At 44.4% G+C, this 18,909-nt stretch overlaps 1 protein-coding gene across 1 annotated transcript in view; it reads left to right on the top strand.

The window, feature by feature from the left end:
• Positions 1–18,909, top strand: part of ANLN (anillin, actin binding protein) — a 262,650-nt gene that overhangs the window by 99,586 nt on the left and 144,155 nt on the right. The window contains exons 11-12 of the mRNA XM_078688221.1: positions 6,579–6,730; positions 11,993–12,134. Of these exons, the coding sequence (XP_078544347.1) occupies positions 6,579–6,730; positions 11,993–12,134 (294 nt within the window). The remainder of the gene's footprint in view (positions 1–6,578; positions 6,731–11,992; positions 12,135–18,909) is intronic.

Raw genomic sequence — 18,909 nt, 5'->3', positions numbered from 1 at the left:
TTCCTTGAGTAGGTTGTGCACCATTGCGCTTTTTTCGTCATCTTGGTTAATTTGCCCAAAGTTGCGGGTGGAGGGTAGGCTCTGAGGTAGTGGTAATTATCATGATCCGTCGTGCTGAACAAGCAAGGGAGTGTGACCTCGCTCCAGTCCTCGCCATGTTTGTCGCTCAAGACATCTGACGAAGTGGAGCCCCTCCCGCGGATATGGCAAACCGAGGTAATGTTCAAAAGCAAAGCGCCAAGCGCTTCGGCAGGGCTACCCACGGCACATCTAGACTCTCCAGCCTTGTACTGCCCCAAACGACCTCACAGCCTCCCTTCAAGAAAATAAACAGAAGTCCGACGCGTTTCGGGGCAGAAACGCCCCTTCTTCACGGACATTGACAGAGTGCACAGTAACTCACCAAATGGATTCAAATGCAATTTATTAAAATCCCGGCCGCCCTAAGTGGGTGTGGCTCATCACGCTATACTGCCAGGCATGCTGGTAGCTGTAGTCTTAATGGTGAGTGTGTAATTGTTCCTTGAGTAGGTTGTGCAGCATTTTCATATATATAAAAAGCTGGGCTAATCTGAATTAGCAATTTGTAAATGCACTCACTCGAGACTGTTTCAGATTTCAAGCGTCTTTATTGCTACCAAAAACGCCCGACGCGTTTCACCTCGACCTAAGGCTTGCTCACGGGTTACATAACTTAGTCCATTGTCTGTTTTTATTGACATCAAAGCACCATATTTCTTCTCATTGGTGCATTGTGGTTGATGGAGTTTCTTCACTCCAGTGTGTGTTTAAAGTGAGGCTTTTTAGATTTGCCGATTGTTCTTTAGTCCTTAGGTGGTTTTTCTGTCATTACTAGGATTCCTGACAACATGATTTTTCAATTTTATCATCATTATTAATGCATCAGGTGAGGTTTTATTCATCATTCTCATTGGTGAATTGCATAAATTCAGGCGTTCAAATGAAAAACTCTCTGGTGAGTTATTTATGTATTCATCATGTGTTCATGTGAATTAATTCAATTCTCTGGTGAGATAACATGGACTAATGTCAATTGAAATATACATAGTGAGAATTAGAGATGCACATGTGGTTCCTCACTCTGATTTAGACCTCTGGGCTCCAGTGTTCTAAACATGATGATGTGATGAGATTCTTTTTGTCGGAGGGACTTTCTACGATTTCCACCTCATTCTGACAATGGTATTTGATCTATTGCATAGAAGCGCAAGGTTTCCCATTTGTTGCTGTGGCATTTGTCCATATGTTTGGCAATGGCGTTCGAGCGGTCCGCATGTGTTGTAGCTCGTGTATGTTCGAGGATTCTCTTTTTGGCCTCAAAGATGGTGCTGCCAATATATTTCTTGTTGCATGGGCATTCCACTATATAAACAACAAAGGTACTTTTGCATGTTAAATGTTGTCGTATGGTCCAATTGTGCCCTGTTGAGATTTCAACTGTTTTTGTGGCCTTGGCTATTTTGCAAACTTTGCAATTTTTACACGGCCAAAAGCCGGGTCTGTGGAACCATGCTTTGTTTATTGCTTCACAGAAATGACTGTGGATTTATTGATCACCAATATTCCTTGTTCTTCGGTAGGTTATGCTGGGATGTTCTCCAATGATTTTTGCAAGAGTTTGGTCTGTTTTTAAAACACCCCAGTGTTTGCGAATGATCCGAGTGATTTGTTTATCCTCCGCACTGTGTGTGGTGATTAATCTGATTGTATTGTCTTCAGATGTGGGCATTGTTTTGCCATTGAGAATCTCCTTTCGTGTCTTGGCCATTGCTTTTTTCAAGCAACTATTAACAGCTACTGGATATTTTCTCGCGATGAATCTTTTTTGCGTTTTTTCACTTTGAACTATGAGGTCCTGTTTTTTAGAGCAGTTCCTTTTTAGCCGTAAAAATTCTCCATATGGAATACTCCACTTTAATTTCTCTGTGTGGAAGCTCTTTCCATGTAAGATTGAATTTGTGGATGTTTTTTTTCGATGTAGGGTTGTATGTATGGCATTCTCTTGTATGTAGATCTCAGTGTCTAGGAATACCACTCTTTCAGGGCTCGGATCATAAGTGAATTTCAATTTTTCCACACTGTTATTTAATTTGTCAAAATAAAGTTCAAATTCCATTGCTGTTCCATTCCATATTATGAAAAGATCATCTATGCATCTTGTCCACAAGATTATTTTTTGAGTCCATTGATAGTTTGAGCTTTTCCAGGCTTCAATTTTTTCTAACCATCCCATGGTTAGATTGGCATAGTTGGGCGAGAACGAAAAGCCCATCGCGCAGCCTTGTATCTGTTTATATATTAAAAATGAAGATATTGTTGTGTAAGCACAATGAGATCATTTCATTAATCATTGTATTTTGTTCTCTGTATCTGTTTCTACTTCCCAAAAAATGATTGCAAGCTTCCATACCAATGTGATGTTCGATATTGGTGTAGAGCGAAATTGCATCCATTGTGATTAGTTGATAATTCGGTTGCCAATCTACTGTCAAGTTTCTGCAAGAATTCCGTAGTGTCTTTTATGTACGGTTTGAGTTCCCTCACCAGGGGTTCCAAAAACCGATCGATATATTGTGAAATGGGTTCCAACAAGGAATTGTTGGCAGGCACTATGGGTCTTCCCGGTGGATTTGTTTGACATTTGTGCACTTTAGGGAGGCAGTAGAATGTAGGCATTGTTGGAAATGTATTCTGTAGATAGTTAAATTCATCTTGGCTTAATACTCCCTTGTTGAGCCATTTAATTAGGAGAGTTTCCACTGTCAATTGTAATTGATGCGTAGGATTGGTTGTTAATAAAAGATAGCATTCTTTATCATTAAGTTGGCGTTCTGCTTCTGCCACAAAATTCATTTTTTTTAAGAATAACTATATTTCCGCCTTTATCTGCAGGCTTGATTTCAATTGTTTAATCCTCGCTTAATCGTTTCAAGGTATCTCGTTCTTCTCTTGAAAGGTTATTTGTACTTTTCTTAATTTTGATCTTGTATAGGTCTGCCACTATTCGTGAAAAATTTCTATTTTATTGCCAATGGGTAAGTTTGGATTGAACTTAGATTTAGGGTTCAAACCACTTTCGCCCTCACCTCCTACTTCCAAAGTTTCCTCAATTGCCATCAAATCTTGTTCCTCCTGTGTTAATGTCATTGCGCCCATTGTCATCAGAGTGGTCAAACCTGAAATGTCAGTAACATTTAACGTGTTAGAGGTTGGTATCGTTGTGCGTTGGGTTTTTCGAATTTTTTCAGGTTTTTCTGCATATAGTTTAGCCAGTTTTAGCTTTCTCGTGTATTTGTAGAGATCAATCCGTGTATTGGCTATATCTATATGGGCGGTGGCGCAGAATTTCAAGCCTTTTTTCAAGGTATGCTCTTCGATGGTGCTTAATGTTCTTTGTGAAAGATTCATGATATTTAATTCCTGTTTGTCACTTTCCTCTGTATTTACTTGCGGGGTTGCCTCAGTCTTTCCCTTGACCAAATATCTTGCTTTGGTTCTGGTCTTGCCTCTTTGGCTTCGTCTTGTTTGTTTGATTGGAATCTCCCTCTGCCTCTTCCCCTTCTTGATTGTTTGCCTTTGTTCTGTTTCTCTAGGACTTCGCGCATTTCCTTTAAAAAAATCGGACTTTTTTGTCGTTTGAGCTGCACTTGTGCTGGAATGGCCTTCATTTTCATTCAGGTCCGTGCTCGATACTGATTCAAAACTTGAGGTATCATTGCCTGTTTTTGATCGCGATGTATTCTCATTTCTTTTATCGTATTGTTTCGAGAATGTAAATATCCTTCCTTCCTCGAAGTCCAATTTGTCCCGTTGGAACTTGAACTGTTTGCGTGATTTTACGCGTGCCTCGTGTTTTTCAAGATTAATCAGTATACCTGCCTTTAATTTTTGTTGTTCTTCTGTTAGGGTTAAGTTATTTACTTCCTCTTCTATTTTCTTTAGCTCATCCTTGATTTCTATTAGAGCTTTGTCAGTGTGTTTGATCAATATAATCATTAGGCCAGTTGATGATTCCAGTAAGAACTCCCCACATTCTTGAAGCAGTTCTGCGCTTGTATCCTGATGGCTAGGCATGAGGGTAAGTCTTAAACCCCGGGGGACGCGTTTTTCTTCAACATACTTTTGTAAGGTAAGCACCTCCCACCATTTGTTTATTTCTTTTTTAGACAACCTCTCCCAGTATCTCAGTTTGTCTCTATTGCTGTTAGTTGGTGTAGTCGTTTGGCCCCTCTCTGGTCTATTAGGTATTGTCATGGTAAAAAGATTATCCATCTCGGCAATTCTTCTTGCCTCTTTCATCCATGGTTGCGATTTATTATCAATAGTTGCGCTTTTGAATGTCTCGAATCACTGCTTGTAGAACAAGTATTTACTTCGAGGTTCTTTATTGCCACTCTGTCGTGTGTGGTATATTAATTCCCTTAGTCTTTGTTATCTACAAGTGCCCCAAACAAACATCCAGTTCAAGTTTAGGGCGGGGACGCCTATTATCTCTGCAGAGCTGTTGCGGTGTGTACTGTTAGTGAGATTCGATTAATATCGAGGGGGCGCGCATGTAATGGTTGCCGGTTTTGCAGCTCTTACCGGTAATGCGTGCACTTTGAATCCGCCGCTTTTCACATTCAGCGCTGGAACCTCCCCGGCAAAGCTGTGCTTGATCTGTCCTCAAGACTTTCCTCCGTGAAGCGTGCCCTTCGTGTCCGCCGCTTCCCACATGCAGCGTTCAAACCTGCCGGCCAGTCTGTTCCCAGGGCTCCCCCTCCGTAGCTGTTTCCGCCGTTAGGAGATGTTCCGATCTAGTGCCTGCTCCCTTTGTGACACGTCTCAGTCTTGCTCAGTATTACCGCCGGTCAGCTCTTTCATGCAGAGACGGCTGCTGTAACGTCCATAACTGAAATTCACTCTCGTTTCGACTCAGGCGGACGTCAGCGCTCCCAGTGTGGCGCGGTGCAATTACTTCGGTAGAGTCAACCGAAAAAACATCAAAACTGGGCTAATCTGAATTAGCAATTTGTAAATGCACACACTCGAGACTGTTTCAGATTTCAAGCGTCTTTATTGCAACCAAAAACGCCCGACGCGTTTCACCTCGACCTGAGGCTTGCTCGCGGGTTACATAACTTAGTCCATTGTCTGTTTTTGACATCAAAGCACCATATTTCTTCTCATTGGTGCATTGTGGTTGATGGAGTTTCTTGACTCCAGTGTGTGTTTAAAGTGAGGCTTTTTAGATTTGCCGATTGTTCTTTAGTCCTTAGGTGGTTTTTCTGTCATTACTAGGATTCCTGACAACATGATTTTTCAATTTTTTTCAATTTTATCATCATTATTAATGCATCAGGTGAGGTTTTATTCATCATTCTCATTGGTGAATTGCATAAATTCAGGCATCCAAATGAAAAACTCTCTGGTGAGTTATCTATGCATTCATCATGTGTTCATGCGGCTTTCTTTTGCCAATAAGAAATTTGTAGGGATAAAATATATTATATATTTTATATATATATATATATATATATATATATATATATATATTAAAGGCATAGTCGTAAAAAATAGTTGTCGTTAAAACTTTCGTGGTTTAGACTAAGTCGTGGTTAAGGCATCGTGGTTTAGACTGTAGTTCCGGTGGTTATTGTTCCATCATACAATCATTTAACTGTTTTGCACTGTAAATTAGTATTTGTCGGCTGTTGTAGAACAGTGTAGGTTGGAGGAATTTACTTTTTTAATAGATGTGTCCTTGCTTCACAGAGGCATTGTAGTAGACTTTGTTTTGCATATTAGGGTGGTTCACCTAACAATAGGTTTCGCCTTTAGGAATGCCTTGTATTTATTTAAAAAAATATAAATAACCGAATGTGAATATTTGGGGAACGTGTCCAAAAATATATTGTTGTAGGCAGTTTTCTGACATTGTATTTTACTCAATTGTAGTTCAAGATAGTAGTGCTGCAAGGAACATCCACATAATCTCTAATTCCCCCTCCACAACTCATAGCACCCTTATAGTTGATCTACCTTTAACCCATGCAAGACCTGCAAGAGGTATCCCAGTACTTCCCATGCCTTCTTCGTAACTCATCGTTGCTTCTGGTTAGCTTTCTCTCCCCTTTTCTGTTCTTCTTCCCATCTTCACAAAAGTGCATTTCCTCTTGCTTATGATAACTTTCTGACAGTGCTCTCAAACTGTCACATGCACTCCACAGTCTGTCAAATATAACCCCTCTGTCCTCTTTCATCACTTCTTTCAAGTTCTGTCCATCATTTCTCTCCAGGTTTCTTTTAGAAATATACTAATAACGTTTATCTCACCAACTTTAATTTGTGTTCAACTTTCTTTCATTAAGAACCTTATTGTACCTTGATGTAATTTTCCATAAGTTACCCCTTATTAAAACTGTAATTCTGCTTAAATGTACTTTTGTGCATTGCTGTTCTGCGCTTTGTGATATTCTGAATCCTCACCCGATATTTGAGATGTTAACTTGAAACTGTAGTAAGAGAAACCTTTAGAAATTAAATCTGTGTATGTTTTGATGTGTTTTTCGTTGTAGGCTTTACTGTCCCCTTCAAGTAGAATTCTGGAGACTAGCAGTACATCATGTGACAGCCCTAAATCTGGAAAGTTCCAGCGGACACGTGTGCCCAGAGCTTCGTCGGGAGACAGTTTAGACTCTGTAGCTGAAGATCAGAACTTGCTGTATAGGTAACTACAAATTAAGAGCTTAGTTTGAATCCTTCAATTAGCTTCTAAGGTCGGCATTCATCATATTCATAACCTATTATAATGAATAGAATTAGTGATTTATAATGAATATGTTGGCTCCATAGTTCCAAAATACCAAGGTTAGTGTGAAAGCTGGACTTGGTGTGGCCTGATCACTTTTTCTGCTTAAGGTGCAACATGCATACAACCGTATTTCATGATGTGCAGGGTGCCTAAAAGCTCTTAGCACATCAGTTTATCTGTATTCCTCAGTGGCTAAAAATGGTCGCAATGTGTTCTTTAGGACCTACCACACAGCTGGCAGCAGTAATGGAGGAACTCTAATTTCTTATGTAGAGTCTCCAGTTTTGAACATAATGCAGGCAACACCTTCTGTGGCGGACACCTATATGAGACATGTGTCTAGGTATGTGTAATGATGCAGGAAGGCTGCTGCTGAGGGCCAGTATCTTTATGTAGAGAAGTGGTGGCATTGAAACCAAGTAATAGCATCTGGTACTGGTAGTGTCGGAAACCTTCCTTAAACCGGAGGGATTGTAGGTGCTCCTTTAGGATGGGCAGCTAAGGGCTCACCAAGAGCATCCATCCATAGCTTTTAACAGCTGCGGGGGGCTTATTGCTCTTCAAATCATCGTTCTCCATCTCCTTTAGACATTATGGACAGCCCAATTAGGGCAGAGTTGGACTGGATGGTGGACTCCATAGCAACAGTAACACAGCCAATCTTTGCCATTTTAATTACACTGGTGACTTTTATTTTCTGAATTCGCTGGTGGTAGTAGACCTCCCACCGAAACGTGGAGGCTGTCACCTGAGTCCATGCATGAAACAGGTTTGCTGAGAGGTATTTTGTGACCAGTGCAACCTACATGGCAGTGATTTGACTGTGGGTGTATGCCTATCTTCTGCTGTATGATCTCATGTGTCTAGACATGCAACATATTCTTTCTATCCAAGCAGAGGTTAATTACTTTATCTTTAGCCTCCGACTTGAAGTGCTAGTACTTGAGGCACCACTACAGCTGCATAGATGTTCTTACGGTATTTACCCATGTCAGAGTCCCTGGATGTCAGCACTTTCTATTCCACAACTTCCTTAGCCAGGTTGAACATACACCAGTGATCTCCTTGTGTGTAGTATAAGAGCAAGAAGGTCCAACTAGTGTTAGCGATGAAAACTTGATGGCATTATGTTATTTCTATAGTGACCACCCCCATTGTTATTGTATGTTAGGTCATTTTATATCTGGAGGGCCATTCCTACAGCTCTGGAAACAGATGATGGTCTTGTTTTTTTGTGTTTGGTTGTATGTCATGTGTAGGAAGATTGTACAGTGTTCGGATTTAAAACTGTTTGTCCCTGAAAGTTCTTTGTGGTGTGTTATGTTTATAGGTGGGTGTGCCAAAGGACTCTTCCGTGGGGGACCAATTGTTGTATGCTTGCCTATGGTATCATATTTTTTTAAATTCAAGAATCATAACCTCTGGCCAATGTTTTACGATGTGCCTGTGAGTTTACATAATGGTCATGCTAATTATAGCGGCATAGTTATAGATGCTATGTTGATGTGTTGCGCGACAATGTTGATTTGCCATTGCGTTACCACACATAAGTTGTTGGTGTGAAGTTGTGCACATCATGGTGGGGCAACCGGTTCTTTCTGCTGTATGCTGTTTGTGTATGATCATTTGTAGGCGAATCAGCTTCAGGTCCATCACTGGGTTTTTGCAGCTTCTTGATACCATTATAGATGTTCTGAAACTATAATTGGAAGTAGCTTGCAAGACCCTCCTAAAACTCAAGTGCCATCAGGATTGCTCTGGTGATGCAGCATGTTTTGGGTTGCTCTCTAACCACCATGAATTGGACATGTGGTAAGGGGCAGAGGATTGTTTGTGAAATTTCTTTCTCTATCAGGCTACTGTAGCCTGTTTCAGATATACCCCATACTACTTTAATTAGGCCATATCACATGCCTGTCTCTTCTTGGTAATCATATCATTTACTTTGTCTGCATAGGTACCTATGCCTGGATCTTGTAATAATTGTTTTAAAGGGGGATTTATTGCGGAGAGGTGTGAAACTGAATTTAAGCATGGTTAATACATAACGATTGCACCAGAGTGATTTTCATTAATTTAGAGGGACAGATAGTTATCAGTATCAAATGTGTATTTGGGCTGCTTGATGGCGGTCTCCCTTACCACTTGAACAAGTCTAATGTTTGTTAAAAGCTTACATTTCCTTTTCTTGGCCCATATGATGTTGGTTAAACCTCTGATGAAATTCCCCGGCTAGTGTTTGCTCAGCCACATATTGAAAAGCTGTTAAAACATTGTACAGTTCTGTGGTCTCTTCTTGAGTACATGTCCCTTGATTATCCTCTGAAGAAAAACTTATGCTTAGGTTGCTTGTTAGCTTGAAATAATGACTCAAGCAAATGTCCTGCTATCTGTAGAAAGTTAATTAACCAAGGCAAAGTAGATTCAGGGCCTAGAGGAATGAGTCATGGGAATAAGTTCCTCAAACGTTTTTCTTGCATCACCATACCGTAGATCTTAACCCAGGTTTGGTGCCCTTCACAACTCCCCCACAAGTGCAACACTTTCTACGTAGATGAAGGATTTTATTACCCTCAATCACACCTGCAATATCTAAACCCAGTGCCCAGCATCCACATTCCCTATAAAAATAGATCCCATTAAATTCTTATAACATGAATTTTGTTATGGTGTTAGATAGTGATCTTAAATTTAATAACGCTAACAACAACAAGGTGTATCGAATGCTTGGATTAATCTCAGGCACTCGCAATTGCTCGGGGCCACAATTCCGTTATCATTTTTTGCCCACAATGCCACACTAGACAAAGTCCTGCGATATATAAATCAGTACCAACCCTGCTACTCCTGGCAACAGTCTGTCTCAAACTGTCAGAAGAGGCCCCCTCCAGAAGGGACCACGAGCAACTCCAGACCAATGGCTTGGAATGCGGCCAGAGGGATTGCCACTTGAGATTAACGCAGAGTGCCCTAACAGAAGGATCTAGTCCTTCGAACAAATAAGAGGCTGCAGACAGAGTGCTGTGAAAGAACTTCCTCTGAGTGAATTAAATATTCTGTATGGGAGGAAGGGTGCAGATCCGTATTTGGTTGGATCCAGGATTTGAGGATCATGAGCAGTGATAGGAGAATGAGGCATTTGTTTTGAGGGAAAGGGAGCACAGTGTGTGGTGCAGTGTTTGCAGTAGAAAACATGGTAGGCATCATTTAAGGGGTTGAAAGGAACACAGGAGTATTTTATAGAGTGCAAGAGTAACAGTGAGCTTCTGCGTAAATGAACAGATGACTACAGTGTCGCATATAGAGGGGAAACAATGTAGGCAGGACTGCCTGTTTGAGGGATTGGAAAATAACATTTTAAACCAGCTACTACCACCCGTTCACTATTCTGACTCATGAAGACTAGTATGCAGATTTGTGAAACCCTCCATCCTGATGTTGGCTTGCTTGAGGGAGAGACCAATGGAGTGCTAAATAGTCTTCCCAGTTGTTTCTAAACACTATGCCTCTTAGTGCTCATGGAAGGGTGCTGTGTTGGCCTTAACGTTACCACCTCTACAGACCGAGCTTGGGATTTCTGAGACTCAAAGACAGTACTTGGAGGTCCAGGACATGCAATCCAAACACATTGAGATTACAGGCTCCTAGAACGCCTTCTTCCAAATCTACTGATCTTCTTGAGACCTATTTGAATGATCAGGGCTGATCTTACTGGGGGAGATTTCATGGTCACCAAGCCATGGATGCCATCATATTCTACTGGGTGGGCCAGAGTCTCAATGAACAGCACTTTGAAATCCTTCCCCATGATGTTTTTATAGCATCCGGTGGGATGAAGGATGTCCCGTTCGGCATTACTTCTCTCCGTTGGAAGGTTTGGCTGGGTGAGGCGGTCACTGATCTGAAACGTCCACCTCCGAATGGCAGGCTGATGCCATAGGGACTAAGTGGGGCAGCCACCTGGACCCCACGGTCAGTGTTGTTGCTGCTTGGCTTTGGTGTGCGACACTAGTGACGTTTTCTGATCCTGTAGCCTAAGAGCCCAGCACAGGAGACTAAGGCCTGGCTGTCACAGAGGAAAGGGAGCTTAATAGGAACTTTAGGCAGAGGGTCTCTTTCTTCAAACTTTAGGCTCTGAGCATCTCAAATAGTTTGAAACCGAAATGTGGATTGCATTGATGGAAACCCTGCCTCCCACCTCCAAACCCTGTGCAACTGCAGCTCATGGTAGTCTGTGGCAAGATGAGCAGCTGGTAACAGACCTTTGTCTGGAGCTGGGATCAATTACCCCTAAGGGGGTGCTCTGCTTCCAGGCTTTTCACGCACACCTTCATTGGACCATGGCAATATGGTTAGTCTGGAACAAATATTTGAACGTGGTATTTTTACCCTCTCCAGGTTAGCTTGCTCCACTTGCAAAGTGGCTGCTAGGGGGACTTCCAAGGAAGATGGTAGAGAGGGCCCTGTGAGGCTTGACTCACTTTCCAGAAGGGTGCTCTTGCTCCTGGTGATGAAATCCAAGATATTTTCCAAGTGGCCCTTCTTAAAATTAAATGCAAGCGAGTCGTTTCCAAAGGGACCTCATACTGAGGGTGGGACACTGAATGTCCCGCAGGTTATGAGCGTGAGTGGCTGTAGAAAGCTGATGTCAGTGCACATGTATTAATGTTGTGGAATGAGCTACCCAATCTGAAAGGAGACAAAGGGCAAACTGATGGATATAAAAAGAAATAAGAATCAGGATTAAGCTTTTTGAAAGCAATTTGTTGAGCAAAAGAGAAGCGGTTTACAATCCACGATCTTTGCCAGGGAATAGGGATGGGGTGAAAATGCAAGCAAGAATGGGAGCGTGTTGCCTGCGACCTCTGCAAGGCTCTGTCTAGAAAGGGGTATCGGAGCAATTCGGGATGCCACCACTAGGTGGCAGAGACAACCATTGGTTGACAACGAGAGCCAGAATGCAAAGGACCGTTTCTTTTCCTTGCTTTCTTCATGCTCATTACTATCCTGTTCTTCTACTTCTGTCAGTGCTCGCCACCACTAGGTACAACAGTGTAAATTGTTTTAAATGCTATTGCTCATAGCCAAAAGCTCCTTTAAAATTACTGTTCTGTGCAGAGATTTCATGGCGAAAGACTGCAGTCCGATTCTCACAAATGCACATTTTTTTTTATTTAGTATTGATGCATACCGATCTCAAAGATTCAAAGAGATTGACCGCCCTCAAATTAAACAAATCATTGTTCGCAAGGAAGATGTCCGTTCTAAAATGGAAGAAAAAAGGACTGCAAGTACTGTGAATATCAAACAGAAGATGAAGGTATTATTTTTTAAATTTTCATATTCATTCTAATTGTGCATGTGTTAAAGAATTGCACTATCATTTTAACTCCTCAGATGTTGAAACAAACATTCAAGTTGTCTTTGGGATGTTAATTATTTGCGTAATGCTTCTGTAGTGTTAGAGTGCAGGCTTCAGACTGGGTGTGAAGTCTCCCAATGCATGCTGCTTGAAGGTTCCAGACAGTCTTAAAGTCTTCAAATTATATTGCATATGCCCAAACGCTCTTGTTCAATATGGGGCCCGTTTCATTCTTTGGCATTTTGTCAGTTGCTCATTGTGCGTTTGTTTGGACACTGATTCGTGTGTCCCTAATGAGGCAGTCAGACTCTGAACAAGAGTGTTTGGGCAGATGCAATTTAATTTGAATCGATGGACTGATATGGTATCCATTATTTATTTATTTATTTATTTATTTATTCAGAGTTTTATATAGCGCGAACAAGATCTTTACAGATATCAGCGCTTCTCAGAAACAAGGGGTGAGGATAGCATTAGGGTGACGCAACATAATATTGGGTGCAGTATAAAATTCAGTAGCATGCTCGGATAGCAGTCATGTGCTGATAAAATATCAATAAACAATCAGTTAAGCGATAATATAAGACGATACTGAGTCTTTCATACAACTACGATAGAAATCAGGAAAACTTAGGCTAAAGGGATGGCTTATGACAGTATCTAAAAGTTACAGGGAGCAGGGGAAGGGACATCGCGATTCAGCAGGCTAACGTGAATAGTCTAATAATAGGTAGTGAGTGAGTAGCATAAAAGGATCGACTAACCATCATAGAATTATGGCAAACAAGAAGAATAAACTAATCTAAATCAGGAATAATATGACATTATTTGACATTAGACAAACATGTAGCCAATGAAACCAAAGCGGTGCGAAGTCTCTGATCAACAAACAATAAAGTTCAGGTGAGCTTAGCCATGAGGATGGCTTTAACCTCTTTCTTAAAGAGGGCCGTGGAGGAGATAAGCCTGGTTTCGGGAGGGAGTGCGTTCCAGATCCTCGGTGCCATTCCTGAGAAGGAGCGTTTGTATGTTTTTTCCTTCCGGAATCTGCGAGGTTTCAAGAGTAGATTTTTTGTACTTCTATTGGATCTCGAACCTCCTGATATAGTCAACTTTTGAGTGAGGTAGTTAGGTGCCTTGTGGTGTACGGCCAAGTGTGTCATAACAGCAATTTTCAGTTGTATTCTGGCTTCAAAGGGCAGCCATTTCAGGGATTTCAAGTCAGGGGATATATGAGTGTTTTCTTGAGCCAGTAATGAGTCTTGCGGCAGCGTTCAAGGAGGCTCTTAGGGGTGCAGTTGTTGCTAGAGGGAGACCACTGAGGGACACAATTCCATAGTCTATGCGGGGGATGATGAGGGCTTGTACTGCATTTTGGAAGTCTTTGGCTGGGAGGAAGGGTTTCAGCTTCCTCAATGTGTTGATTTGGAAATTAGCTCCTTTCGTTGCTTTGCTAATGTGCTGTTGCATGTTGAGCTTTGCGTCAAGTGTGATACCTAAGGATTTCGCGGAATCCACGATGGTGGGCCGGACATTGAGTGCTGTTAGGTGGTTGAGCCAAATTTGGGTGGTGGTAATTTTCGCAGGTGGTGATATCAGAAGGAACTCGGTTTTCAGAGCATTTAGTTTGAGGTGATTGTCGGCCAACCACGATTGGGTCTTTATAAGAGTGTAGTTCAGGAGTTTGATATCATCCGGGGATTGTACCTTTAGGTAGAGTTGAGTGTCATCGGCATACATATGGAAGTATACATTGGATGCTTGGAGCAGGGTGGCAAGTGGTTCCATGATGAGGTTGAACAGTGTGGGTGAAAGGGAGGATCCTTGTGGAACGCCTAAGTCTACTGGCACAGGCGAGGACAACACATTGTTGATCTTGAACTTCTGAGACCGGTTATGTAGGAAGGAAGTGAACCATTTGAGAACAGTCCCGGATAAACCCATTCTAGTGTTTAGCAGCTCCAGGAGGTTCTCATGTTTGACCGTGTCAAAAGCTGATGAAAGGTCGAGAAGGATGAGGAGGCATGAATCATTGCGATCAAGGATTTGGAGGGCGTCATCAATTATGGAAGTCATGGCCGTTTCCGTGCTGTGTTTCGCTCGGAAGCCTGATTGATGAGGGTTGAGGAGATCAAACTTGTCAATGTGTTTTGTTAGTTGGAGTTGTACACATTTTTCCAGCAGTTTGGCCAAGGTGGGGATGTTTGTGATGGGACGGACCTTGTTAAAGGGAACTGTTAATGATTTTAGTCCAGAGTGGGAGGAGCATGGTGGTGAAGTCTTTTACAGCGTTAGCAGGTAGGGGGTCTGTGAGGTGATTAGAGGGCTTCAAGGTACCGAGCAGTCTGTGTATTGCTTCTTCAGAGTAGGTGTCGAAGGAAGCCCATGATGCGCTGTTTTTAGGCTGAGTGTTAGACATTCTGATGTGACCAGGGTTTTGGCTTACATCATTGAGGAGATCAGTTCTTATGTTGTCGGTCTTTAGCTTGAAGAAGGCGGAAAAGTCTTCACTGTGTGGGATATCGCTTGTTGGGTTGTTTGATTGTAAGGGTTGCGGCTTTGTTTGACTTTTGACTAGTTCGAACAGTTTTCTTGGTCGGTTTTTCGCTTGGTCAAGGTGAAGGCTAAAGAAGTCAGATTTCGCACGCTTGATTTTCCTAAAATAGGCATTTCTCTTGTTCTTAAGCTTTTTGCGATGTAGTGATGAGGGGTCAGCTCTCCAAGTGCGTTCTGCCGATCGCATAGCACGCCTGTCTTCGTTGAGTCTGCCGTCATACCAAGGGTTCGAGCTCTTGGTGGAGACTCTCTTTGGTTGCAGTGGGGCGGCTTCGTTGATAATTGAGGTCATAGAGTCGAGGTAGAGGTCAGTCAGTGATTGAACATCAGAGACGCCAGCAGGGGGAAGGAGGAGCCTGTAGGTGTGGGGAGGTAGGGAGTTAGGGTGAAGATTCTTCATGTCCCTTTTCCAGATCTTGGATTTGGTGGGTTGAGCCGGGGAGGGTTTGACTTTTTCATTGATAAAGAAGGTGATGATGTGGTGATCTGACCAATCACAAGGTTGGATTGACCCCAGTTGGGTAGAGTCCTCTTTGGCGATGATGAGATCGAGTATCGAACCTTTATCATGTGTTGGGCTGTTGCATATTTGGGTGAGGTCAAGCGCATCAAGGAAAGTTTTGAGACTATTCACCACTGCGTCTTTCTGATCGTTCCAGTGGAGATTAAAGTCACCCAGGTAGATTTGAGTGATCTGCCGACCGGCGTTGGAAGTGATAGTGTCCATGAGTTGTTGAGAGAAGATGAGGTTGTCCCCAGGCGGGTGATAGATGAGATGTAGAGCACATACCGGTTTGCCCTCGCTGGAGATATCGAGGCAGAAGAGTTCACAGGAAGTGAGGGAGGGGGAGGTGACTTTGGTGACGGAGAGATTGCTCCTGAAAATGCATGCTATTCCCCCGCCCGTCTTGTCGGTCCTGTCGAGTCTGATGATGTGGTAATTGGGGGGAACTAGTATGTCCATAATAGGCGTGGAGGCTTCAGTTAGCCATGTTTCCGTCAATATGGCTAGGTCAAGATCCATTGATGTGACGAGATCTGCAATGTCTGAGGAGTGTCTCTGGGCCGATCTGCAGTTGAGAAGGATGCATTTGAGTCTGGGGGTGAGAAGGGAGGTCGAGTGTTCTAGCGATAGGGGGACTTTTCTGAGGCTGTTTGGGACAGAACTTCTGTTGCTTAGAGTTGGGTGCCTAAGGGGATTTGTGAGAATAGTGGGTATGGGGAGGTGAGTGGGGGTTGTGTTTTACCGGTCCTGGGCCAAAAGAGCGGAGGAGGGTGCATAAGTCGTGGTCCGACAGGGAGTTAAGGGCACGCCGGGGGCGGTGGGTGTTGTTGCGGGCGGGGATAGTGGGCCAGTGCTGAGAGAGTTGAGTGCGAGGGACTCTGGGGAGAGTGCGTCGTTTGTTGGATACGGTGGTGGTCGTTGTGTGTCGATGTTGTCTGGAGGGTGTGTAAAGAAGTTCTTTGATGGTGCGGAGCTCGTCTTTGAGTTGTAGGAGGGTGGATAGAATCAGGTCAAGAGGTGTCTTGGGGTTAGTGTTCGTGATGTGGGCCATGGGCGAGAGGTTGAGAGGGGAGTTAGAGGGCGAATTTGGGGCGGTGAGGTGGGGTATGCTAGCGTTAGTGGAGGGCTCTGCGGTAAAAGTGGGTGGGGTGGTATTCGGTGGGTGCGATGATTTGTAGGTGAGGGGTGTGGGTGAAGTAGGGGGAGGGTGGGATGTAGTGGTGGGGTCGTTGGTGGGAGGCGGCGCCGGTGAGTTGAGGGATGAGTGAAGGTCGAAGATAATAGGGGTGGTAAGAAGGAAGCGGGGGCTGAGTAAGGGGGGGAGAGGAGGGGGGATGTTATTGTATGGGAGGAGGCAAGTTCTGGGGTGCTAGTTGGGAGTGGGGGGTGAGAGTGGGGGGGTAGAGAGGGAAGATCTGCCGTGGGGGGGGGGAGATATACTCCGGGTGGTGTTGTATTCAGCGAGATTCGTGTGAGGTGTGAGATGTGGGTAGGGGTAAGTTGGATGTATGAGGGGAATGATCTTCGTCTGTGGATGAGGGGAGTGGGGGGGTAACGTCAGGTGTGTGACTAACCATAACATTGGGGGGATGGGAGGGGTGTATGTCATTCCGATGTTGCAATGGGCAAAGCGGGTTATTTTGAGGATTGGTGTTGGGGGGAGTTGTGCAGCTTGGTGTGTGCGGAGTGGAAGTCCGCCGTTTGGCGATGTGTTCTAAGAAAGTAGGGAATAGGTTGGTCGAGGTTCCTATCAGTGGCTTGGAGTAGAATGGTCCCATTGTTGTAGATGGTGATTGCGGCTCTGCCTGGGAAGACTGGGGATGGTGTGATAGAAAGAGTTAGGCCATGAGCGGATTTATTGGTGGTGTGAATAGTGAGAGTGGAGAGGAACGCTTTCCTCCATTGTGCTCTACGTGGAGTGTAAAAGATGATATCGTTGTTTGTGTCTCCGTTGGTCAGTGAAAAGTAGGTGTCCACACACGGTAATTCGGGGTGTGCCTTCAGGAAATTGTGTTTGTAGCGTTTGGTGTTTTTTTTGGTGAGCTCAGGTGGGTAGATGATTTTGTAGGTGTGCTCGCCCAAGCGTTCCATGGCGGAAGAGGCGTGGGTAGAAGAAGTGGGGAGCTTGTGTGGTTGCGGGGCATTGAGCCTAAGTGGTAAAGTGTGGGCAGTAGGTATGGATGACTAGTCTAAGATGGCCCCTCCAGTGGTGAACTATTCAAATATGGCCACCAGGGTAGCATATAGGGAGCCAGAGGTAGTCCTTTCTCTATTGTTGATGTGCCTTAGAGAGATAGTTTCCCTTTCCGGGGCAGGTCGAGTTAGTCCATCCTCTGTGTTAGGAGGGGAGGGGAGAGATTAGATTTCAAGCTGTTCAGGAGGCGAGGAGGGAGCCTTATCTCTGTTATGGTGACCTGTGACCACGTTGGTATGCAGCTTCACGGTCATTTGTTGGGCAGTGGAGGCGATTTATGGCTCTGGTATATGGCCCCCGCCATTTTAGGTAAAGGAGAGTGAGACAAGTGAAAGGATCGCCATGCCGCGTGAATAGCTTGTGAGCAGACAGCTTTGTATCTTTTAGGGCAGAGAGTGTAGCGCCGGCGTGCTCAAGATAGAAATTAAATAGTGTGCTTGTAAATACCTTCAGGATAGTCAGGCTGCAATGAGGCTGTCCAAATCAGACTCACTATACCCAATTGTACTGAGGCAAATCCACTATTCCAGTTGATTGGTTATTAAACACGAGGAAACTCCAATGATGGGTGATTGTTTGTCTTTTAATTCGAGCGTTTCCAGGGGGGGGGGGGGGCTAATAAACTCCTTTCTTCCTGGCGCCGTCACAGCGCGATCCTTCCAGGGGCCACTAGCCGACCCGCCGCCCTACTTCTCCCTCAAGCCCCGAGGCTCCCGGTTGCTCCGTTGTCACATCGCCCATCCAGCTCTCTGCTGCATTCAGTCCAGCGAGAGAGGGAGGCCAGATGCAGCTCTGACGCGAACCGCCTCGACCCAGCCTTCCAACTCGGGGGACAATCTTCCGCGCTCTCGGCAGCGCTCACCGGCCAACAGCGACAGGTCTCTCGGGTGGTTGGAGGCTCCCAGCCGCTCCTCTCAGCCTCGCCTCACGGAACCCACCGGCATCAGCAGGCCGGCAGGCAGCGCCTCACACTGTCTTCAGTGCTGCACGTCCGAGCTCGCAGACCCGTCAGACAGTCTCGAGGCGCCCGCCCCGCGAGTGGTGTAGTCGGGCAGAGGTAGGCAGCGTTTCTCCCCTGACCCTGGGCTGCACGATAGCAGCTGCAGCCCCAGCCGGCAGTCTCCCGGCAGTCGGAAACTCAAAGGTGGTCACGTCGTGCAGCTACGCCCGCATCCGGGGCAGGCTCTCTCCCACTGTCCAGGGCTCCGCCACAGCTCCGGTGAAGATTGTAGGTGTCCAGTCGCCGGAGATTGCCAACCGTTCAGGTACGTGAGAAATCCAGTTCCAATTCAAATCCAGTTACTTGTATTTCAAACCAGTTACTCTTCAAAAACCAGTTACTTCTGTTCTCACGATGGCGATGCGTGCTATCTGGGATAGTTCCATTACAGGGATCCCCAGCACTGGGAGCTCCGGTGTAGGGCTCCTACCAGGCGACCATCTTGCACCAGAAGATTTAACTAGCATTTGCAATGCAA

Source organism: Lissotriton helveticus, chromosome 4_1, assembly GCF_964261635.1.
Source record: "Lissotriton helveticus chromosome 4_1, aLisHel1.1, whole genome shotgun sequence".
NCBI lineage: Eukaryota > Metazoa > Chordata > Amphibia > Caudata > Salamandridae > Lissotriton > Lissotriton helveticus.
This window is presented reverse-complemented; position numbering and strand designations above follow the sequence as displayed.